This window comes from Mytilus californianus, unplaced genomic scaffold (genome assembly GCF_021869535.1).
Source record: "Mytilus californianus isolate M0D057914Y unplaced genomic scaffold, xbMytCali1.0.p SCAF_8, whole genome shotgun sequence".
Lineage (NCBI taxonomy): Eukaryota > Metazoa > Mollusca > Bivalvia > Mytilida > Mytilidae > Mytilus > Mytilus californianus.
Window position 1 is genome coordinate 4,741,599 of NW_026262734.1, and position 27,077 is coordinate 4,768,675.

At 31.8% G+C, this 27,077-nt stretch overlaps 1 protein-coding gene across 1 annotated transcript in view; it reads right to left on the reverse strand.

The window, feature by feature from the left end:
• Nucleotides 1-3,938: 3,938 nt before the first annotated feature.
• The window catches only part of LOC127710433 (very large A-kinase anchor protein-like), a 432,438-nt gene continuing 409,299 nt past the window's right edge, over nt 3,939-27,077 (reverse strand). Inside the window, exons 16-19 of the mRNA XM_052216259.1 lie at nt 11,801-11,930; nt 9,885-10,089; nt 9,294-9,474; nt 3,939-5,966 (exon numbers count right to left, since the gene is read on the reverse strand). Coding sequence (XP_052072219.1) covers nt 5,813-5,966; nt 9,294-9,474; nt 9,885-10,089; nt 11,801-11,930 — 670 coding nt within the window. The 3' untranslated portion in view covers nt 3,939-5,812. The remainder of the gene's footprint in view (nt 5,967-9,293; nt 9,475-9,884; nt 10,090-11,800; nt 11,931-27,077) is intronic.

Genomic DNA, 27,077 nt, shown 5'->3' on the forward strand with positions numbered 1-27,077 from the left:
CCACGTATGACCAACCAAACAAACCATGATACAACGCCATGTATGTCACAGAAGACATAAAACACAACGTCCTCAATGAGACTAGAGAGAAGCTGAATACCAACCTGCTCCTACTCAGATTCCTGTATCTCAAACATTTGGGACACCTTTGGTATGCTTCAAATGTGGACAGCAAGGTAACTATGTATTTACCTGCAAGGTAAGAATCGACCACTCCAGAAAACTTTGCAAACTTTAGCAATTGCATACTGAAGCCAAGATGAACCAACGTCGACAATCCTCAGGTGATACAAACGGATTACTAGGAAGCCAAAACAGAGTAATCTTAGTCATCAATGGGCTTCAAGTATCAAAACTACTATAAACTGGTTCTACAGTCAACAGTTACTCATTCCATCGACAGTACCTTGCTGACAGTCCTATCCAGGCACTCAACCATATTCTTAACATTGAGTGTGCAGATTGCCATAATATGCTATACCTTGGTTACATCTTAACAGATCTACAATTACGAGGAAAGTTACATCAACAAAACGTCAGTACTGTCTACTATTAGTAATTCCAGACAGTACTTACAACCAGACAGTACTACTTCTTCTGGAAGTCATCGTATTGACAGCGACGATGACTGATGCGAAGCAATGAATTTTGCCACGTGTTCATCCAACAGCAGATCTACGTACACCTTGGTATATTACGTTCAGATGTCTGTTTCTTAGAGATAGAGAACTGCAGAAGAGATGCTACAAACTTGCCATCGTCAAGAGTGATGATAGGTTGACCATCCGCATAATACCTAATAAAGATGTCGTTCTTTAGGGATTCATGGACCACGAATTACCATATTATCTAGTTTGTGGATTTTTGCAGTCAGCTGATAGTGCAGAAATGCCACCAGGCTTAGATGTAACCATACGTTAGTACCATATCAGTAACGAAATAAAAAAGCATACCAGTACACGTCAGAAATGTAACAACCAGAACAATAAAAGTTTCGTCAAACACGATTCTTTGCGATCTACAGCCAGTTTCAGTCACTGAAAATGCATTCAATAAGTCTACAATCTAAGGCACACTTAAACCTAGTGAACTTCTTCAGAGGTGGTGGAGACACACAAAACAAAACAAAATACGTTTACAGTCGGTCCACTTGATTTTTACGAGTGAAACATACCTCCGTTTAGCATATTAACACGACAGCATCCTACCAACGCCTCATCAAGTAGATACTAGAAGATTTGCACGTAGATATATGCTTCATCTACCTAGACGACTTAATCAAATCACCTTTTCTTAACATATTTAAACATGTTAAAGGCTACATATTGTATTACAACTAGACAACTAGACAACTAGAAGCACTTCGTCGTACCAACCCCTCCAACATTAGTACCGATTCTGTGAATGCCATTTGTTCGTTCCATCATGCACAACCCTACGTTTAGACGGTATTGGGGACAACACCAAAAGCTACTTGTAATCAATATTTACCAAAACAGTATTTAGTAAACACTAAGATGGAAAAGAAAGAAAGATGGAACAAAAGAAACATAAGAACATCAAAATAATTTATATAGAGGGTTGATGCAGATCGCAAACCACGAAAAGAGCAACCAGAACAATAACCAAGCAGAGTGATTTTAGAACTATTTTGAAATACTATAAACATCATTTATCTAATTACTATATTTATAATAATAATAGTTTCTATTTTCTGACTTCGTTCTACTCAGTTCGCATGTATGTAATACAAGTATGAAAGATGCACATTGGAGTAATTTATTTTGCTTCGAGAACATAAGTTTTATAATTTTAGTTTATTTGTGGCGGTTGTGCATTTATCACTCTTTGATTACTGTCAAAAATAGTCCGTATATTCTTCTAAATAGCGGCATATTAGACGAAAGACGAAAAAGTGTTTCCATTCATTCAAAATATTAGTCCGTATATTTATTATCACATTTTTGTTTTTATGACTCCCTTAGCTTGGTATAGTAAGTTAGAACTTTTAGAGTTTGTGTAATACGCCATTAGCCTTACAAGTTAAAATCACTCCACAAGTGGTAAGAGTATAGTTAGGCATTTCTGTTTTAGTCGACCAATAAAATTGGTTAGAAAACATGAGCTGTCTCCCTTAGATTTGGAGCTTTTAACGAATTAATTATATTTACATCAGTAGTCTTTATGATTAAAAGATTTACAAATTTATGAATGCTGTATCTTAGAAAAAGAGAGGCGAGATATATCAAAGGGACACTTAAACGAACTGACAATGCCATGGCTAAACACGAAAAACGCCCAAAGGGCAAACAACAGTACATAGTATACAAAACACAACATAGAAAACTGACTGAGCACCACGAGCCCCACCAAAAACCGGGTGATGGTAAGTATAAGTATTATATATTTTAATGAAGTTATTGTTTATAGATGCAGTTATAACATTAAATATATACTGTACATGAATTAAATAGTGCCAAATACCAGTTACACAGGTGCGTGAAAGAGAACACATTCCTAAGTAGTGTGTGTACAGAAGGTCTAGCCAATGCTACACGTACACTTGACACCAAAGTCAATTTCAATGATTGAACATATTGACTTGGTGTGGTTTTATTTCATTTCTGATATATTGCACACTACCTTATTTATGTCGTAGTGTACATTTGGGAGAGAGATAGTTTTACATCAGACATTATTTTTTTAAATGATGCTTCACACAAGAGAACCCCTTAAAAACAACTCATAAAACAGCCAATGGTTTTTATTTAATTTTTTTGGAAACTTTTGCATAGATTCCATGTAAGTCTGTGATTAGAACAATTAATGGTGAACCAGTGATGGCAGTAAATGATATTCAATATGCAGTTTTATTAGACAAATATTACGTGTTCTACAAATTAATCTGAAAAATGGACAAACAGGAATAAAATAGAGGCGGAAAATACTAGATAGATATTCCAACTCATACGTCGAAGACAAAATGACAACGCCATGGCATAATGATTCAAAATTCAAACCGTTTTCTATAATAACTTATTTCCTTCAAAGCAGATTCTTTTTATGATTTTTATTATTAGAATTTTTCAGAGCATGGTCAAATATGTCTTGCTTTGTTTTGTTGTGATGTTTTCGTATTACGCATGATTTGAATCTCCATTAATCCGTTTTCAATGCAAAGTTTTCTAAGTTATAAAATAGTTTTGCAGCTTTTCCAAGGGGCAAGAGAAAAGACTGGTAAAACATATTGTTTTAGATACAACACATACATTTGTTGGCCAAATATGACTGTACCACTAGTAATCAAAAGCTTTAGAATCCATAGGAAATAGCATGTTTGTATGTACCTTAAATTGGCTTCATATTTACTTGGTCAACTACATAAATGCTTCGGTTAAAGGCGTCTTTAAGTTCGGTAAATGCTATGTACTGACACTTAAATATACGGATACTCCTGTTATCCTTTTTTTCAAGTTTTATAGTTGCAAAACTTTTTCAAAAACCTACACTTCTTGATTTGTACGTAAAGTTAATAAAGGATTTGAATTTGAAACTAAGTTTTGATTCGTGAAAGGTGCACGTTTTTCATCATAATTTTGCGTCGGAATAGTGTGAACTTCGACATATTCATGTTCGAAAGCGTCAAAACCCTTATTCAGAACACTTTATCATGCTATTGTTTCTAAGACAGACATCGGGTGTTTATCGTTAGAATCAGGCGTTGCAATTAAACACTGTTATATTAACAACCAACTGAAACCCAATCTGAAAGATCACATTGAACCCAAATCCATCCATTAGGTCAAAACCGATTAACCGTACAATGATACAATTGTGAAGGAAGTATAGCAGATTAAATATAATGTCCGCTGTAAAGAACTTTTGGTATGGTAGCATGAGATTTTACGAAACAAGAAATTAACAAAACATCATCAATAGTGCGTAGTAATAGCTTTTATTATTTTTCTGCTTGTTGTTATATTGACAAAGATCTCAATTGAGAAATTTAAATAATAATCAAGCAAAATATGCGTTTAAGACTTGAAGCATATTTCATCAAAAGTATGAACAGTAACCAGTTTTGAGTAATAACAAGTTCTTCAAGTTGCAATTTTCAATGAATGTTTCATCATCCACAGTTAAAATAGTTATACTGATGTAAGTGGTTTTTTTTATCTAGACATACATTTAGTGCAGTTCATTGGAACAATGTAGAACTGATTGGGAGTAATCATATGTATCTTTATGTAGTGTTCTGCTATGAAGAATCAGTCTTTTATAAATATTGTTTACAGAAATTCCCTCGGACTTTATTAATTTCGAAGTGATTTGACCAAGTTTTATCAATGAAATCCTTCAAATCAACTATAATTACTATTAATAACCTAGACGTTTTATGCAGAGTGTATCGATCGGTTGAAACCAAAGTGAAACTATCACTATGAAGAACCACGATTCAACCTCTGGCTCGTACAGATTAATATGCGAGTTTAAAGATTAATATCATTCGCATGTGTATCATTGTATGTCTCTTTTGATCTTTTTTTTGGTTTTTTGCCATGGTGTTGTCAGATTATTTTCAACTTATGAGTTTGAAAGTCACTCTGGTGTCTTTCACCACTCTTTAACAATTATAAGCTGTGGCTAAGTGATAAGATTGTTCGACTAAGCACTTCGGGGACAATTTTTTTTCAGGGTGATTACTAATAGGGCTTTAATTACGAATTTTTAAAAACCCTTCATCAAAACATGTTCCCTAGTGGCAGTCTCTCTTTGTAACTATCACGTTTCTGTATGTAACTAATTACTACCAAAACGAGGCACATCAGAAATAAACGCATCATAGATAACAGGATCAAAATTTTGTACGCCAGAAGCTCGTTTCATTTACAAATGACTCATCATTGTCTTTCAGCTGATTTTAGCTCGAAACAAAAATTTAAATAGGCCAAATGAAAAACGGTGTTGACGAGCATTTAGGACTCAAAATTAAAGAATGTTTTGCCCAATACAACTATGGTAATTTATTCCTGGGGTAGAAAATCCTTAGTATTTTGAACAATTCAAAGTTTCGTAAACAGTTTATTTGTAATTATGACCATATCAATGATAACAGAAGTTCTGACTACTGGGCTGTTTATAGCTACTTTCCTATTTTATGTGCTTCAATGTGGTTTCACAAATCATAAGATTCAAAAAGGTCCAATTTTGGTTAGATTTGATCTTCTAAATTTCAATACGAAACTATGTTTGGTATACTAGCGGATATCTAAGACTTGAGATGTTGCCATAGTTATGTGGATCACATAGGGGAAATAGGGTATTGATGATAATTTAAAATAAAAACTTTTTGTATTAATGAATAAAATCTGTCAGGCCAATTATTTAGTCTTATTAATGTTATTTGTGATACAATTAGTATTCCTCTTTTCTTTCTGTATACATAGTAGTTGAAAGGCAGACTATCACCTACCAACATTTACAACAACAATTTATTAATAGGCGATTTCAATTATCTTAATATACGATGTGCTGTAAAGTGAAAATCTCAGTTAAGACGACGAGTGTGTCGTATTTGAAAAAAGGATGTAATAACATTATGGTAATGTAAGATGATTTTTAAAAACAGACAGCACATTTTAATTAGCAAAGACGACATGGTATTAATCAATAGAATAAAAGATATCAAAGATTAATTGAAATATTATGAATTAATTAAACAAAACGCAAATTAAGTATGTCAATACTTTCAAAAAGCAAACACAAAGTTGTGTTGTTTCAATGGAAAAACATTATATTCCACTGCAATAGTTTAGACAAATTTTTCGTCGAATTCTGTAACAAAACCAAAGTACTGTACTCCAAAGTAAGTACCTGTCTCCTCCCATTTCTTGTCTCCTTGGTGAAGACTTGCTGTGAATGGAACATCCAAGTTGGATTCTGTTATGGTCGAAGTCAGCGTTAATCTAATTCAAAGACCAAAGGAAAGATAGATAATCAATTGATACGTTTAACATAATATATTTAATATTTTTACAAGTAAAATACGTTTAACCGCTGTCGTTGTTATTTATATATATATAAATATATATATGCTTGTTTTCATAAATACCATTTGCAAAGAGTATTATTGGCCAATGCCATTGGAAAAAAAACTTATTTTTATATGCTTTTTTAATATTTATTTGTCATTGCATAGTAGCGTGAACACATTTTTAATTGAAACGGCATTTTATTCTGAACCCAATGTTTGACGGTGAATGTGGACTTTATGAGTTATCCATTCATTTGGCGGTTCAGGGAGACAATAAAAGGACTTAGAACTCTGGCACATATATCTACCCTACCGGCTCTATGTCGGAGGGTATAAAATTATTTCCTAGGGTTCACTCTTGCCATCGAGATGAATCCCCTCCACTTCTGGTAACAGAAAGGAGGTGTCATCTCCGCAGTACACGTAATTCAGATTGTTTGCAAATAAAAAATCGGAAAGATTGTTGTTTTTGCAGAGGTTCGTGTAAACAGAGGGGGTTCTCCGTCCAGTCCATTCTTGCACGTAGGAAGGATATTTTTGACATTTATGTTATCATAGGGTCCCCGATATGATCTTTTCAATTCATTGACTATCGGGTTGTTTGTCTCCCTGGAACTGGCAACAAAAATCCACAAACACATGATGTTGTATATATATATATTATTTGCATTAATAGTAATACATATTCTGTATTCATTTTACTTTGTATTGTTAGTTTTCAACGCTAGTGGTCCGTTTATTAACTACATAATACAATATTTAGATATTGCTCCATCGATTCTATTCGCATCCAGACTCAGTCAAAATATCATGATAGGGAATAGAAAACAATCGGTAAATTTAAAGATCAGACAACTATTCTTGATATCATAAAATCAGTAATTTTGATGCTCTTCGTTTGTTAACAAGCCAAACAATAATGTCGACCTTGCTGTTACTGTGATGTCTTCTTTGTTAAAACATAAAATAATACTGTCATCACGTATCCCTAAGTGACATGACGTTTTCTTTATAATGGAACTTTAAGTTATAGGATTATGCTAGAATTGTAGAACGGAATGCTTTTGGATCATTTAACGTCTTGCAATGTTGGATTTAAAGACATGTATTCTGTACACACGAATTAATGGCACAGGAATAATTTTACAAAAGTCAATTTCTATTAACTGTCAGTTGCAATTGAAATAAGTATTTATGTCTTGCAAATTGTGTCATACATTTTGTTATGCCTACTTGTTTTGTGTGGACTGAAAGTTTTAAATCATCTGAAAAAGGTCAGTTGATCAAAATACACTGGAAAATATAGTATCAGCTGCATTTATAAGCATCCCTTGTCATTAAGTCTTGAATTGATAAAAATTAAAATAACAAAAATACCGAACTCAAAGGAAATTTAAATATGTTTGTGAGCGCTTAACCTTCCTACTAACCTGTGACAGTGGTGTAACAGTACAACATAAGAACAAACTATAAAAATCAGTTGAAAAAGGCTTAACTCATCATATCGATACAAAGAAAAAACATCAAACAAATACACAGACCGGACGTAGCAGGGTATATATCCATCTCTCATCCCTAACAACAAAAAAGACATTAAGTACAGATTTGAGAGTATTCGCATTAATGACAGCTATGTCAAAGTCAATAACAAATAATAAAAAATCATGTATCTAAGACTTAAATATCAATCAGTACACATCCAACATCCAATAGATTTAGTATAAAGACGTCATTAATAGTCAGAGAAAAACATGACCTTGTGCAAGCCAAAATATAGGTATCGACAGATTGTAGTACCGTGAAAGTCCATATGTGTATTATTTAGTATAGTTTTAATTTAATGGTAACAAAATCAATATTTATACCAATAAAAAAAATATTCAAAGATTTAATTACAGTGTTGAATTGGTAACCTTTTAGAATAAGTTTATTCAAAGGATTGATAAGTTTACCCGGATCATATCTAAATGTCCGGGCTCGGTTAACAACATCACCGTAAAATTTAGGATGTGGTATTCCATTTTTAAATAAGTTTTCTACAGGTACAGCCAAACTTGCAAACAAAATATTTGTAACTATGGAAGAATGTAGGAAAGGTTTTAAGTAATTTGTGGTAACAAAATTCCTGACTTAATAATTTTCTAGTAATACAAAGATTACGCTCATTGAAATCCAAAACGTCACTACAGACACGGGCATAACGAACGAGTTGGGATATATTAACATCGTAAGACGGTGCCAAAGGAACATTATCGTTAAAAAAAGGAAAATTAACAATAGGGAAAGAAAAATCATCCCTTTTGTCGTAAATTTTTGTGTAGAGTTTCTGGTGTAACACTGAACTATCTTAATCTAGGAAAGGACAGTTATTGTTGTTAATATTTGTTTTATTTAAAGTAAGTTCCTTTGGGTAAATTTCAGCAGTATATTTAGCGAATTCTTGATTTTTTAACGAAAATATATCATCAAGATAACAGTAAGTGTTGAATTTATCAATTAAATGAACTATGGGCAACAGTATTTAACCTATTTTAAATCCCACAAAATCGATTTAGCAGAAGCAAATTGCATAAACTATGAAAATAACTATACGGGTGCGTCGGCAAGATAAACTTCAACTGCTATTCGTGCATCATCGCGATTTCATACTCAAACAAAAATGTCACAATCTGAAATAGGACACTATTGCTAAATAAAATAGATTTGTAAAAATTTTAACAATATTTTTGATGAATAAATAATAGGAAAAATGCCATAGCATATTATAAAGATGTCTGTCCGACTATCTATATCAATTCTGCTCTCGTTCACGTCGTCGTATTTTGCTTCTTCGACCAATTACTTTGCTGTCCGGTAATGATTGCTGATAAAAGCGCTGTGGAAATGATGCTTGCACGGAAACTGGCAAGGCGATTATATAGCTGTATTTGTATGGGAAATTAAATGTTTTGGATCAGTAGAATAACAGAAGATCAAGGATGAAATTCAAAGAACATCACTAGGAATCTCCTTTTTTGGTATATGGTGTTGTTGAATTTGTTGTGTTTCTGCTTATGTCCAACATTGTTTGTATTCATTTAGATTTTTCACGGCGTATACAACTGTTTTGACACTAAAAATATATGATGTCAAGTATAAGACAATCCGACAGCAACCCAACGACACAACACCAGTCCAATGACGGAAATTTTTTTTATATTTTATATTTCAAAACACTTAAAGGTAAATCAGACAATTATCTTAAAACTTGGTTACTTACTCAGTTTTAGGTGCTATTGATGTCGGATAATGAACTTTCCAGGTCTCTTCTTTGGCGGTTTTATTTCCTTTTGTCGATCCAATGTCGTACCACGTTTCAACTCCTAGTGAAATAGTTGTTTCCGGTCCTCCTTTAAATCCGAAGGCGGGTTTGGGGACAGAGAGTTTGTGCGAAACATTTACTACAAACAATTGTATAAAGATATTGATATATAACCATGAAAGCATATTAAAACAAAGAAAAACCTCCGAGGTTAAAATCATCAGTGATTACTTGAATGGCAATTCTGACGTAAATTAGATGTGAACTGTCTTGAAATACCCCAAAATGTATAAGAATAGCTAAAAAGTGTTCTGACATTTTGAGAGCAGTCTGTTCCAACCATAGGCAATTTCTACTGAGAAGATCGTAAGTGAACGCGAGAGGAGACAGAACATATACATGTAAATATATTCCTTATTGAATGACTGTTTCAGACGAACAAGTATTTTCTGAGAACAAATATTTCTTTGACACGCTTCATAACACTCATTTGCAATCTAAAGAATGTTCCTTGATGAGACTTTTCTTAATATGATATTTATATCTCACATGATACCCTTGTTCCTTGGTTCCAGCGGAACTCGTATGTATCTTCTCTTCTTATAGATTTGTCCTTGGTGATCGATAACTTCTGGTCAGTGTTTGTATTGTTTTTCTGCCTCCATGAAAATACAGTGACCGGGGTTTCCTTATGTTTTCTTTGGTCCAGATGAAACTCTATTTTGTCAACAATAACAGGCATCACGGGTGGAACCTATAATGAGACACGCATTTATGAAATGCATGTTGAATATACATAAAACGATATATTTAAACATAGTCAAAACAAAAGTATTATGTAATTCTGCATTGTTAAATGAAAACGTGTATACATATACAGTTAATATGTGTTCTTACTCAAGTGTTAACACTTGATTAATAGGGAATTGAACAACACACTCATCACTTAACTATCGACAGTGTTTCTTAATATTTTACAACACCAAATTATTAATGGAGAAAAGAAACAATATAGCAAATTTGACGACCGTCATTCTTCATGTAAAACAACTTAATAATTAAATTGAAAAGTTATACAACCACTGGGTCGATGTCATCGCATGTTACGGCCCCCGATTGTATCACTAGCCCATTAGTCAGTACTTTTTTTATGGACATAAAATATCATTGATATGTTCGTTTTCAAAAAATGTTGAATTCACTAAGGTTTCTATACACATATGCATATATTGCCTGGGCATCATTTTGCACAAATATTCGGAATTTACATTTTGAATGATCTTCAACTTCATTTGTTATTTAGCCTTCTAAATGTTTTGATTCAAGCACCACTGATGAGTCTTATGTAGACGAAAAGCGCGTCTGGCATACCAAATTATAAGCCCGGTATCTTTTATTAGTTTTCGGGTCATTCAAATAAACATGTTTTTTTTATCCCAAGCCATTAACCTTGTCATTTCCTTAATCTTGCTTTCCCTTATCCCATTTTATCCCATTTGGAATTGAGGCAGGCCTATGTTAAACATGTTTATCAATTGTCCATGCTTGGGACTATTTACTGTTGTGAATGTCTAAGTTTCTAAAGGACTTAGGTCTTGCAATGATCCTGTATCATTCGCAAGTACTTAACATGTATATCTATTCGTAAATAAACCTGTTGCGGCGCTTTATGAAAGTATAATACTCTGCCTGGCTATGTTCCACGCATTACATTAATAAGATTCACATTCACTAATAAACTAGTTGTAAATTGATATAATGAACGTATATAAGCACTAAGAATAAATGTGCATCGTTTCTTTGAACAAATTAGTTTGACATGTTGTAATGATGGCGGTATTAAAGATATATTAGTTTTCCAGAAAGTACGAAAACAGTCAAATAATCCAATCCATTCAAAATGCTGTACGTTTCATTGAGTGATAAATTGGATGAAACAGTTTGCGTACTTTGGTGCAGAACTGTCATTTGACTCTGACGCCATCATAGTTTTTAAACAATCAATAAAATATGGAATTGCTTGTGTTTAGAAATTGTTTCCCATGACCTTTAAATTGCAAACTTCAAACACATGGATGAAGAAAGACACAAGGGAATACGTAAAATCATCGTCTAATACCAAACTTTGTTTTCGACATTGTGCCTAAAGAGAAAAGTTATTTTAAATATTCTCTATAATTTAAAAGCTCATATGAGATAAGTGGATAAATTTTCCTGCTAAACACACCAAATAGTATACATTCAACCTAAAAAATCTCCTGATATCCCGAACAAAATTTATGATAAAGTTCAAAGTGTGCAAGCTTTTGTGGCGGGGTGGAAGGAAATGAAGGCATCAATACCCATTAAACACACCTTGAACTATACCATTTATGCTACTCTCACTGTTTGAACACTCGCCTGATATTTAACTTACTTTATTAAATAACCTTGAGAATATACATCTTACTTAAAATAAAACATACTATTTGTATAGCTCTAAGAGAAGAAAGTGTGTCATTTCTAAATTTTCCTTCTGTGGATGAAAGTACATGTTTTCCTGGAAGATACAGGGTCTGAAAACTACGGAAATTCACAGCTTCAAATCCAATCCATCTATTAAATAAACATAATATGATTTGCAATTTAAGAACGTGAAATACTGCACAGTTGTTTTTTGGAAAAATGTTCGATGTAATAAGTTTTATGTTTGATCTATATATTGACAGTGAAGCATGTGGAATTACTATGGTTAAGATTTCAACGCTAATATCATTTAATAATATGTAATATTCAAAAGTAGTATATTTGGAATAGTTCACGCACAATAATTCATAAAATAAATTATGTTTTTGTATCATATAATACCATTGAAAGGTTAACATTTAACATATGACGAAACAACAGCAAATACTGCTTTACAATTTTATACTATTACCTTTCGGATGACTTTTTGTAAATATCAAATTAGCGATTTCAGTCAAAATTATCTTTCTTAATGTGAAATAAACAGATAAGTTTCAGGTCAAAAAGACAATAAATAGAAAATTATTTATTTTAATTTCGTGATGTCGCCTGTTGTTAAAATTAATTAAGAGCCTGGTAACTACTGAGTAATACCTCTTTCCGTTTCTGCGATGATTTACATTAGAAGAAATCGTTGACAAATTCGGTAAGCGTATGAGAAACAATTTATAATCTAGAAAATAAACGTTAAAAATCAACTTACGCTCCACTATGTACCTCGAGATAAGATATTTGGTCATTCATATTATACCATTTCAAGTCCAGAACATCCTTTGTAAACTCTACTGAACGGCTTCTAAAATCGCCTGCGTACACCGTTATCTTTGGTTCCTCAGAGAAATCCTAAAATCAAATCACACTGGTTTTACCATATTAATGTTATATATAGTAGTATTCGTAAAAAGAGAACTATCAAAAACCCACAGCACAAAACACCATGCTTTATCAATTGTACTTTGCATCGGAATAGAAGAGGTATTGAGTACTTATTTAAGACACAAAATCCTATTACACACTTGAAAAAGATAGAAGTGAAGGCCTTCAACCTAACTGCAAGTTGAAGATTGCAACCGCCATCTTTGAGTAGAGTGCTGGAATATGACAGTTGTTTTCCTTTCGTTTGACGTGTTTAAGCGTTTGATTTTGCCATTTGATAAGGGACTTTCCAATTTTCCTTGGAGATAGGTATTTTTGCTATTTTAATTTTTGCTATATGACAATAACACAGAGGTTGAAGATACATAGGCGATATTCTAAACTTATAAGTCGCCGGGAAACTGACAAGGCCATGGCAAAAAACAAATATGACAAAAACACAAAAAAATCAATGAATTTTGTTTCTAAAGACTTTCGCGAAATCTAAAGATTGCGCAACACAAACCCGACCACAAACCGGAGATGATCTCAGATGAGCAGGAAGAGTAAGATCCAAATTCGCATGCGGCATCTTCATGTTGTTGATAGTAGTACAAATACGGTGATAAATCTCATTCTGTGATATCAGAATCAAAGAAAAGAGGACGGGACTAAGGTTACCACAATTATAATATAGTCGTTGTCATCTGTTCATAACTTGAAACATGCAGTTTCAGGGTAAAACTAGCGTATTGCAGACTATACCGGAGGAAATAAATCTAACAAATAATATAAAACGGACAAGATGCAATGAAAACTATTTTTTTACTGAAACTTTAACTTTTAATATTAGATTTTTATCTAATACAATTGAGAATGGAAACGAAGAATGTGTCAAAGAGACAACAACTCGACCAGAGAGCAGAAAACAGACCAAGGTCACCAATGGGTCTTCAACACAGCGAGAAAATCCCGCATTCGGAGGCGGGCTTCAGCTGGCCCCTAAACAAAAATGTGTACTAGTTCAGCGAAAATGGACGTTACATTAAACTTCGAAACATATAAATGAACCAAAATTATAAAAAACATACAAGACTATCACTATTACGGTTAATTCCTTTTGGAGTCTAAATACTTTTGTATAAACTTTGTTTTTAACTACGTATAAACCTATTAATGAAATATAATGGGCTTCAAATTTGAAAATTTCGACCGGCAACCCTGTCTCAAATATTGCATTATCGTGAATATGTATAGTACCGAATTTGATATACTTTCCATATCTTTAAATCATAAAACAGTAAAATAATACTTACACCTTCCAAAGGCTTTAATGAGGATACAGTTTCATCGAAGTAGTCATAAACAATCATGTCTTTATCTTTTGGTCTAATATTCTTGAGGTTAATTTTGTCCCCTTCCATCACTACACACACATGCCCTTTATAGTACACCTTTTGGTACAATACCCATCTACAATTAAACATACGAACACTTTACTTGAATCTTAAGTGATTTATAGTATCTGAAACTTAACAAATGTATACCTCGCATAACAAAAAAGTACTGCCATAAATATCGAAGTAGATTTTTGATAAATCGAATTAGATACTTTCGAAACACTATCAAAATACACATAATGGTTATTTGCATGCACAAACTGATGATGAAAGGGTCTATCTTTTCTTTCCTATTATTAATTTCGTAATTATTGATATTCCGTTAAATAGTACAAATAAATTAGTATATGTAATAAAATGTAGTGTATGTGAAGACAAATAATTCGGACATACAGGAATGTCAATTCTCAAGCGCGTGACCGTTAACCTCCAGCAAATTGCAATCCCGTACACTTCAAGATATCGCTTTGTCAACTTTGAAATTTTAGAATAATATAAGTCCAAATTGCACACTGCTATCAACTTTGGATGCATATCTATGCAGTCTCTGATGTAATTACTTAACCTTCGTCAACCTTGAAATTTTAGAATTATGCAGATTTGAATCGCGCTGTGCTATTCTTTTTGGGTGTATAACTATGTAGTCTCTGTCATGTCTGTTGTCAATACTTAATCTGCGTCAACTTTCAAATTTAAAATTTTACAAGCATGGTTCGGTCTTAATTTGTATTAAGTTCAAGTAAAATAAGAATAGATTGATTTCATTCATTTTACATCATACTGATTAAGGATATATTTAATACGAAATATATATTGATATTTGTCTTTACTGTGTCCGCTTTTTCATATTGGTGTTGTTTTGTACATTAATTTAAGCGTATACATATGTAATTTAGTATCTATAAAATATACAAGAACATCCATCCAAAATCACGTATTTACTGTCCAACTGATTAAACATTTAATATCTATGTATGTCTGTGTGTTAAGTTTTGTGTGTCCATATATTTAATTTTACCTATTAAAATATCATCATACTTTGATCAGGTATTTTAGATGCATGCCGTGCGTACTAAAATCGTACTTTTGACCTTTGTTTATTTCCGACATTTTTTTATTTACACATCATTTTAACTTGGTAAATGACTTACACCCCGGCTTCAACCTTGACACTTGACGCACAGTCATAAAATCCCGAATCAACCAGGTTATCATCAGCCCCTGTGAATGTTTTAGATCTACCCTCCAAATTAGCCTTGTCATACAGCGTGATCTGTAATAGAAACACCATATCATAGTATATTTATTTTATTTCTTGTTTTCTGCAGATAAAGATCTATGGACGCACCACACTTTTTATGTGTTGATTTCGTTTTTTCTGTTTGATTTATTTCTATAAATAAAATATTTAAACACAAGTTATTTAAAGAAAGTAATTTTCCGTGATCAATCGACAGAAATGATGGCCTCGTGCAGAGAAGCTATGGAAGATAAAAAGAAAATGACTTATAGTAGATTAATAGAAAGTTAGTACTGAATAATTTTTAGAGAGCAAAGGTAATAAATACGAGTGAATTCGATTGGCGAAAGTGTGTACTCAAAGGAGGTTGATAGAATGATGAAAAAACAATATACGAAATAATTAATGAACAAAGTTTATTGAGATATGTTCTTTACTTTTATTTAAACAAATACAACGAATTAAGACTAAAGAGGCAAATAGAAATACATATAAGAAAAAAAAAGAAAAAAAGAAATAAGACAATTTGTAAAAGAAAGAAGAAAAACAGGAATATAATAACAATAGTAATATAAACATTATAATGAATATTAATAGGGTTTAGTTTATACAAAAATATGAAACACTTACTTTTGGTTGCTTTTTCTGTGTATTTGCCATGACTTGCTTGGAATCCTTAAAGAAAAAAAATATATATTAGTTGAAGAATAGATACATCCATATATTTCATTTATAAATATCTACAAACTGTAATGTTGAAATGTTCTTACCTTTGTATCCTGTAAAAGAAATTAAATAATTGGTCTGGTAATTTCATTTAGTACATCTTTTTATATACATTTTATGAGTGAAACTATGAGAATCCCGAAATATTTCCTTGAATCGGATGAACTGAAATTACATCCATCGATGTAATGATATAAAAGAAAACTATGTCACGCATTTATGTTTTGGTTCCTTACTTTACAATCCAAACGACAAAAGAAATATAACAAAATATCAAGGATATCTTACACCCTTTATTACAAATTGTTGAATTACACATATATGTCACAGATCGAAAAGGCAAGGTTATTGTTTCAAAACTGAAATTTCCAATAACCTCATACTTATTTCAAGTTTCTTGGAAACACATCCTTCGTAAAAATATATTCTACAATCACAGTAACAAAATAATCAACATTAGAAATACAAGTAAACACAGCATCAATTTTTCACATTATATTGCAGTCTATGCATTATTTATGTATAATTGGTTTTCAAATATTTTTTTTGCATTTCAAATGACATGACCATTAAAATGTTTGAAATTGAAAATAGTTAAATCAAATTTGATTTCTGTTATGTAAGATTTAGTTCTATGATGAGTTTATTCCTCAAAGCTCCTCATCTTTGTACTTTATTTGACCTTTTTAACTTGTCGATTCGAGCTTGATTCGTCACTGATCAGTCTTTTGTAGAAGAAACGCGCGTCTGGCTAATACAATTTAATCCTGATATCTATGATGAGTTTATTATTATTCGGATGATTCAAGGTCAAATATAAGAAAAGTCAACAGTACAAAAAAGTCTTATAACTGTGCGTAGAAACAGCATATTATTGTTGTTTACCTGCAAAAAATAGTAAACTTGGCTTATCACTTCAAAACTGCAATTTTGAAATTCTAACCCAAGCATTTTAAACATATACATCTGATTAAAGTAATAATCGTTTTTCCATTGACATATTCATTCCATTCCGAATCTTCTTATATTCGTGCAACCATTCTATGAAAAATTCCGTCAAGTATATTTCCATTCTGAAGTAAATTGTTATTGAATTTACTTTCTTAATCTTCCTCCCATATATTATGGGCAATATATTGTTGTACTAATAGGGTTCCTTCACTACCTTTCTTATACAAAAATACAAAAAAACAATGCAATAAAAATATAACATATCGTCTGCAGCTTCATGTGAGACTTAAAAGCTGATTTTTCTAGTCCAGTCGATTCCATTATTATCTGCTAGAGATTTTAGAAAAAACTATTGTATGATTATTAGGCTTTCTTGTCGACATCTTTGTCATTTTATTTTTATCTTTGTTTTCAGTCAGATGTGTTTGCATGTAATGTATGTGTACACAGTTTGGGTTACCGGATCCTAATTTTTGTCAATTTAAACAATGATGTCTGTTTTTGGTTGTTCAAACAATTTTGTCAATATAACGAATTTATAAACATATACTATAAAACATACTATAAAACAAGGCTTAACCCAACATTTTCTGTACAAGTCAGAAATATGAAAGTTGTTTCCATTCATTCCGTTGTATGATAAAGTCAGTTTTTATGGACTTTTCCCTTTTAGAGTTAACCTTGGAATTCATTATTTTGTAAATACTTTTGTAGCAAATGATACGCAATGTATCTTTAGAGAGTTTATGTAATTTTTACAACAAAAGCAACGCTTTATCATTGATTGATCAAAGAATCCATTAGCAGACAATCGTATTAACTATGTGCTTTAGATTAATATAGAATTGTTTATTAGTTATTTATACGCAACACGAAATAGATAGCAGTTCTGATAAGCATACGAGATAAATGATTGAATGATTGTGAGTTGTATTATGTAAAGATTTTACTTTAATGTAATACTTAAGATGATATCCATGTAAAGATGATAGGATACGCCTTTGTTCTTATTTAGTTTAAAGGTCTGAATAGTGATGAAACAATCAATGTGTCCGAAAACGATACCAGGATGATGAATAACAAGGACATCTTCAGTTCCCTAATCATTTTTCTTTTTGTCTAAAGTCCAACAATAAACTTTATTGTCTGCTTTTAAACTTAAGTTTAGCAACTATGATTTTTAAACTAATATATTAATTTTCTAATATATGAAAACATGCCTGGGGATTTAGCAAATACCAAGAGACATTATTGGTAAAAGTGTAATTTTCGCGAGTGTTAGGCTTTAGAGTCAAATCGATTACGAAATATTTAAGCGCATTTTATTTTGCGAGTACTCAAGTTCTGAATACATATTTTTCTGTATAAAAAAAGACATTGTGTCTAAAGCATAATTAAAAAGCGAATAAGGAATAAACATTCAGTATTTTGTCTAAATGTTTGCTGCTTTTAATATTTTGTACCAATCTGCTAATCAAGCCTTATCCAACTTATTTTTACAGTGTTCTTATGTTGTGCTGTTACGGTTATGGAGGGGTGAGCGCTCACAAACATGCTAATTGAATTGATAAATTCAATAAAAAGTAAAATAACAAAAATATTAAACTCAAAACGGAAAGTCCCTTATCAAATGGCAAAATCAAAAGCTCAAATGCATCAAACGAATGGAAACAACTGTCACAATCCTGACTTGGTTAAGGCATTTCCTTATGCATAAAAATGGGGGATTAAACCTGATTTTATAGCTAGCCAAACCTCTCACTTGTATGACAGTCATATACAATTACATTATATTGACAACAATGTGTGAGCAAAACAAATATACATTATAGGTAAAATGTCAAAAATTGAGGGTGCTGAAGTCAACGTTGTGTTATAATCTTAATCATTATAAAAGCAAACAAATATTTCAACAAAGAAAAACAAAAATGGAATAAAGACACTCTAAAGACAAAGCACATAAGCAAAAACAAAAAAACAAGAATACAAAAAATGATCATAGCACAATAACCCAATGGCGGGATGTATAAATACCGAGTCACGCATAAAAGGATATTACCAAAAATTGATACCATTTCGTGTTGCTTAGTCTTTCATTGTCGATGTTGCGGTGGTCTTTCGTTTTTGCCAATGCGTTGTGTGTTTGTCTTGGATTTTTGAGTTTGAATATCCCTTTGCTATCTTTCGCCTCTGTTTTGCCCAAACCTTGATGATATTGTTGATTTAATCATTCATTCTCTGTTATACTGCGGAAAGTAACTCTGATACTAAAACATTTCATTGAAAAGTATTCTTGGCATGGTAACAGTCAACAATTATAATATATATAAGAGGTAAAAGTAGTTCACCATTTTCAAAATACAAACCAAGGGGAAAATATACCTGAATAATCGCACGAAGACCACTCTGTTTTAATTCAGTCTTAAGCCTAAATCAGGTATCAAAATTCTACGTCTGTACTACCTCATTGTGATACTAATGTAAAGCTTTGGAATCTTTGCTTTCAGCATGTTTATAAATTCACTCTCACGAGTAAGCTTTTATCCATTGGTTGTTGTTTGTTGTTGTCTGCCAATTTGGATTTCGTTCCTCATTTATTTTAAGCTGTTTCTTTTTTGACAGTTTACTTAACGGCGGTGGATATCCGCATTGTTGAATGCCGTGCGGTGACTTACCTAATACCTCATCTTCATTTATTTTTTGTATATTATGACCGAGATCGTGTTAGCCTATATAGTAAGTATGTCATGATATGCATATATTAGCTGCCATGCATATTCTGATAGAGCTTACAATGTCAGAAGAGATTTAAAGTCATATGAAACTTCAAATTAAAAAAAAAGTTGAATATGTTTATTATACTTGAATGGCTAAGTTTTAGTAAAATAACAAGTATACGTGAACTTTCTTGTAAAAGAAAATCCTTTATCTTATCAAGTTCTTCATAAATGTACTACTATTACATTATTGTCTTCCCGTACACTAATTCGCCGATATTCCCGTATACAGTGACCTTAACTACGAGACCTCTCGTTAGAACTTTGGCCACCGCACAGCGCAAGTACAAGGGAAAACCCGTGATGAAAGAATGTAAACAAACGTGAACTTGAAGGTAAAAAGTAATAACTGATTCTTAAGAACAAATTAAATACACCAAACCGTTTAGACAACTGTTAAGGAAAAGTTTGATTAACAAATGGGAACGCATAGAAAATATAAAAAAAAATATATCATGGCTCTAATAATTCACTTCTTTTACACGTGTTCCATTTGCTCTGTGATAATTGTTTATCAATGTCGCGATCAAGTAAACTTCAGGAAAAACCTCGAAAGTTAATTAGCTTGCGATCAACAGTCCCTGGATAAAATAGTATTTGTCGATAATACCATGGATACATTATACATTCGTTATAAATGTGAAAAACGTGCATACAGGACTTAGGTTAGTATATATGGATGCATTGGTTCAATAATTTCGATGCCATTATAATTACAAGAAATTCGTTTCATATGATTTTAACAGACAGTTGGTTAATCAATAGATAAGTATAAAATGTGTTTACTCGTTCCGCTTGGTTGATAACGTTTGATTTTGTGATGGATTTTCCCCTTTTTGAATTTACTTTTGAGTTCGGCACTTTTGTTAAACTTTTTTATGAACTTGTTTCATGATATTTGCTATGAAATAATTTTGATGATCACTTTTAAGTTAAGGAATGTATCCCCCTCATGTATAGTACTGATTTCTTGTCCGGTTTTGGCCTTACGTTTGGTAATTTTGAATTTAAATCACTTTAATATTTGTACTGGGTTAATTTTTTTTAAATAGTTCGGCCTTGATAATCACTGAGGAGACAGCACTTCTTGAAATGCACTTCTGATGCAGTTAAATTGCTACCGCAATTACTTTTTTCCAAAAGTAACAAAAAAATCGGACTACGTTATCCTAGTGTTACAGAAAATGATTGCATCATTCCCTATTCAGAGACAGGAAGCTCTGACATGTATATTCTCTACACTACAAACCAGTAAAAGTCTGAAATGGCCTATATCTGTACTCGACTGTACTGATTTTTACTCGACCAGTCTGAATTGGTCTGAAATTTACTTGATAATACTCGACTGTAGTCTGAACCATACTTAACAGTCTGAACTTGTACTCGACCCTGGCTAGAAATTTGAACAACAATTTGAAATTAAAAATGTATTCAATATAGCATTGAAACCAAAATTTCACAATAAACATAATATAACTTCATCACCATATTCATCAACACTTATATACATACATATATATCCCCTTTAAAATAAAAATAAAACAAGCTGATCAAATAATCTCAAAACTGAATTGTGACTAATATTTTCAATGTTATTCAAAATTTATTGAATGTTTTAGATATATTTTATGGTTACTGGACAATTTTCACCATTAACTTAAGCCTCGTATAGATTTATGGTGTCAGTTGAGTTTAGTTACTAATGCAGTGAACATTTTGTTTATTAAAATATATATAAAATAGCCTATAAAGCAACTTAATAAATTTAAAAAATGACACCTTTGTTTTGTTAAACCAAGAATTTAATATAATCATGATAATAGAACTTCCATAGTAATCCTGTGATAAACTTTTAAAAAAGGAAATGTGTTCCAAAGTTACAGTAAAAATTTATTTCAATCAAATTTAAATAATTTTTGTCAAAATTAAAGACATGGCATACAAGAAGCACTTTAATAAGGTTTAATTACCTCAGTAAATGTGTGTTTTACAGGTAAAAAGAAAGCCCTAATTTTCTTAAACTTGTGTATTACTTATCTAGTGAATTCAAAAGGCCCTGCGATTTAAGTTTCACAAGATGTTGCAATTTTGAATGAATGTTATTTAAAATTTAACACTCTTTGACCAAGTGTGATCTTTTTCATGAGTTTGCCCCAAGCAGGAGGTATTACTTTATACTTCACCACTAATCAGAAGAACAATTTTATTAATTTCTTTAGTTTTTATCCCTTTTTGATATATATTGTATATAATATATCCCAAATTATAATAATAGATATATTTCTATAATAAGGTTAAACAATTTCAGTGATTTTGTTGGCTGTTGTTACCTCATTAAAAAGATAATTATATAACTATTGTACATATGTTGTATGTAACCATGAAACCTATGTAGTTTTTATTTAGGAATTTAGGAAAATTAATTTTAAAAAAAACACATGCCAAACAAGAAGCACCTTAATAAGGTTTAATTACCCTCAGTATAGGTGTGGTTTTTAGGTAAAAGAAAATCATTTTTTAACAAAACTCTAAAACTTAAAAATTAATATAATTAAATTATTATATAAGATAATTTGATTTAAATATCTCTATTCGATAAATCTGAGAATCATGTAAGAATGTAAAAATCTGTTTTTATAATATATCTTTGTTTTATTGTGGCTGTTGTCATGTCAGTTAAAAAGAAATTTATTTTAACAGTTAAAATTTAGAAAAAGTAGAGGTTATTTGGTCAAGTATGGTTCAGACTGGTCGAGTATTGTTCAGACCTTTGGTCGAGTATGGTTTAGACTGACAAAAATAGGTCGAGTACAGGTCGAGAATGTGTAAAGACTGTTTTAGACTGGTCGAGTAATAGTTCAGACTATTTTCAATGGCAAAGATAAGGGTCAAGTACAAATCAGTACAGTCGAGTATGGTAAAGGCTGGGGTCGAGTAATGTCAAGTAAAATTCAGACCAATTCAGACTGGTCGAGTAAAAATCAGTACAGTCGAGAACAGATATAGGCCATTTCAGACTTTTACTGGTTTGTAGTGCTATTCACAATAACTGTGTTGTTGTTCCTCCGGGCATTTCTTCAAAGTATAATGTTTTTGTCTGTTAATCCTATAACGACAAGTATCTTTGCAGAAATTAAGGAATAATGAACGCTCGGGTAATCCCATGTACAAACAGATGAGGATGAGATCTTGGCAAATCACAAGCCCTTTATGGTCTCATTAAATATTCCATTGAGCAACAAATCAAAGCACGTTCCTTGTTTGTATTGGATACCTAAAAAATAGTTAATAGTTAAAAAGCGGTACATTTCCTGCTTATCTGCATGTTCTACCATGGAATTGTTCGTTAGATTGACAAAAGAATTTCCGCAATGAAAAAAGTGATCACAGAATTACTGTGATACTGTTTACTCGCGTTGTGGTATTAAACATATGTGGATTCTTAAGAACTCAAAAGAATTCTATCAAAGCCCTCGATTTTTCTGCCCCTTACACAACATGAAAAAATTTGAACCTCATCTTAAATAAATAACCCACAAAGCTTTCTTCATAAAATGATATCATACGGTAAACATTTATTGTTTTGTGCTACAATTCGTCATATTTTGTTAAATATGAACCATAGAATAAAACATGCTACACCAAAGAACAAGTGGTCAGTATGCTGGAGGTTCTCATTGACAACATATTTATAGAATTTGGAGGTCGAATTTTCCATCAGGTTGTCGGTATTCCTATTGGAACCAATTTTGAACCTCTCCTTACCGACTTTTTCTAATATAAATCGAAGTTCACACAGACACGTGTAAAAAATGTGAGGATCGCAGAAGTTAGATCATTTAAATTCACATACAGATATATTGATGATGCTCTTTTCATTAACAATCCAAACTTTTCTGATTGGATCCCATTAATATACTCTTCTGAACAAGAGATCAAATAAACCTTAGATACAGTTATTTCTGCTTCAGACATGTACATTAAATTTGTCATCTTAATACCAGTTTATGACAATCGAGATGATTTCAATTTTGAATTATAAATTTTCCTCACCTTAGCAGCAATATGCAAACTTAACCCCGCGTATGGAGCTTGCCTTTTTCAAATCATGATTTAAATTTGCTTGAAAACACGACCGGCCCAAATGTAGAGCATGAACGTTTTACCCTTCTAACGATTCTGAGGCCACACTCGGTTTTGTTGAGGTTTGAATTGCTCAGTCTATGGTTTTCTATAGAATGTTTTGTTATTGTTGTTTATACTTCGTCGTTTTGTTTTTCCGACTCAGTCCGTAAAAATTTCGACCTTAATGAAGCTTAACTATTGTTACAGCGTGGGCGTTGTCGCTGATTTGTTCTTTGCTTGGACATTGTCATTGTTGATGTTCGAACGTATGTTTGATTAATACTTTGTGATTTACAGAAGGCGATGGTTTAAAATATAGATATCTGAGATTAAAAAAAAACTATCTAACAATAATGGAACACATAACTTTAATCTTATTATATAGCTTTTTTGATAGAAAATATTTACAAGCGGAAAGTTTTAATTTTCAATACGTTCTATACTAGATCGTATCCACCAAATCATTATTTTGCTCGGGATTTTAGCAAGGGTGAACATTCAGACCACTCAAAAACATATGCAAACTTGCAGGCTTACAGTTAACTGTAATCGCTCGATCTAAATGATTTATTCCAACTAATACCATCTGTACAGGCATTTTTTGGTTTATATAAGGTTCAGTAAAAGATAGGCGAAAGATACTAAAGGGACATTTAAACTCATAAGTCGAAAATAAACTGACAACGCCATGGCTAATAAAAAAAAGACAAACAGACAAACAATAGTACACAAAACACAACAAAGAAAACTAAAGACTGAGCAACACGAACCCCAACAAAAACTTGGGGTGATCTTAGGTGCTCCGGAAGGGTAATCAGATCCTGCTCCACATGTGGCACCCGTCGTGTTGCTCATGTTAGTACATACCCGGTAATAAATTAAATTCGGTAGTTCACATTGGGGAAACAAAAGGACAGGATTGTAATTATGATATTTGGAACATATCCGCTATCATCTGTGACTACAAATTATTAAAGTTTTATAAGCTATTTTAGATTGACAATAATATTATTGTTAAGGGGAATTTCAGTTTCCATATAAATACAATTTTATGTACATGCAAACACAGTCAAAATTTGATAGACATATTGAGAATCAATAGAGAAATATTTATGTGTGGAAAATATAGTACTTTGAATAACGAGTGTCAAAATATATATAGCAAACTAATGTTATAACCTGTCAAAAGATGTGTTATAGATCATCTTCCTTCGGCGTCCGTCCGTTATACGCACCGAAAGGGTTTTCTTTTCTAATTCTTAAAGTTAACCATGTATAGTTATCCCTGACATTTGTTCTCTGTTCTTAACTTGTCAAAATTGTATACATTTTATTTTATCTTAATTTCACAATCACATATCTTGGGAAAATACTATACAGACTTTTGACGTCAAATTAAGGGCATTTAACTATAATAAGAAAGACATCAAAAAATGATGTTTTAAACATTTGTTCCCATCTGAAGTCGTCGGATAATTTTTGAAGATAGTTATTGTTAACCTTGGTGTTGTCGGTTTTGGAATTTTGGTATCAGGCTTAATTGATTTTCGAATGCCAATATGGTATTTTCCCACTCTTATTTTATTTGCAATAGGTTCATACGTCCACGCTTCTCCTGTCAACGTGTCTGGTCTCGCTACGTTTGCGATTTGCGCAGGTTTTTCTTCTTCTCTATGTTGATTTATATATTGTGAATGTATTTAAACAGATTGTAACATCTGTACAACCTCCGTTTATGTTAATAAATAATATGACTAGCTAGACTATATTTAATACAGACGATGGACAGGGTTCGGAATACATATCCTTTTAAAAGTAAAGGATCTTTTATACCCCCTGATGTAAAACAGTAGTTCAGATTTCATGTTTATCGAAACCTTACAAAGATACTGTAATACAGATCCCATATTTTGACTTGAAACTGTTAATACTGAGATCATTTATGTTTGCCCAACTAAAATATCAATCAGTACACACCTTTTGCAAATACAGTTATCGGCAGAATGAAGACCCTAAGTGTTTTCAACTTTATTGAAACAAGTGTTGTGTTCTGTTTAAATTTATTCATAACAAAGTCAATGTGAGTATCGTTGAAAACATTATATATTCAAAGGTTTTTTAACAGTATAAAATTGACTACCTTTTAAAATACCTTTATTGATAGGATCGTTAAGCTTAAATGGATGTTACTTAAATTTATGGGCTCTATAAACAGAAGCACCTTAGAAATTCGTGATTTTTTTAACACCTATATATCATAAAAAATAACGATAAATTTTGTTAAATTCGATAAATTAGATAGACAAAAAGTATAACAAAAATACCGAACTCCACGATAAATTAAAAAGATTTTGTTGTTGATAGTACATACCGTATATAGCATACAGTTTCTCAACAAAGTACAAATTAAGTAAAACATAAAACAAGGGTAAAAAAAAATGGAAATTAAACTAAAAACCTCTTGGTCCGAATCGCACTTCGCACCAATCCGCACCAGCTGGAACGCCCAAAGTAAAAAAATCGATTGCGGGATGTATAAATACCGAGTGACATCAAACGTCATACGACCAAAAGAAACATAAAGCATTAAAAAAACAAATAAAGGAAAAACTGAAAAGTCAATAAAAAGATACACAACTTCTGCCATTTAGACGATACTGTATTGAGTTTAACAATACACTGTGATTTATGAAAACACAGGAACAAGTTTGCTATTTAAGGGGCGCAGTTGGAAGTAAGAAGCTTGTATTGCTAAAACAAGACCTTACAGCAATACAATTACATCCATTACCAATGTTCCTGGTTTTATTTTTTCTGTTTTGTATTCAACTCTATTTACATCAGAGGCGTCAGAAGAAACAACATTTAATTTATTAATACTTCAATATTTGACCTATGAGACAATTAAACATGATCATGCATGAGTAATGATAGATGAAATACATAGTACATTTTAATGTTTTCGTTTGAGATCACTTCAGGCAATCGTGAAACAACTCTTATACAAATCATGTGCAATCGGAAAAATAAATGTATTTGTGATGAAGATTTTGTACTTTTGTATAACCTGTTCAGCTACACCAAACGCATATTTGTTAGTGCTTTATAAATTTCTTTGAAAATTATACGTCCTGTTATTCTCTTGTTGCAAATTTGTTTTCTC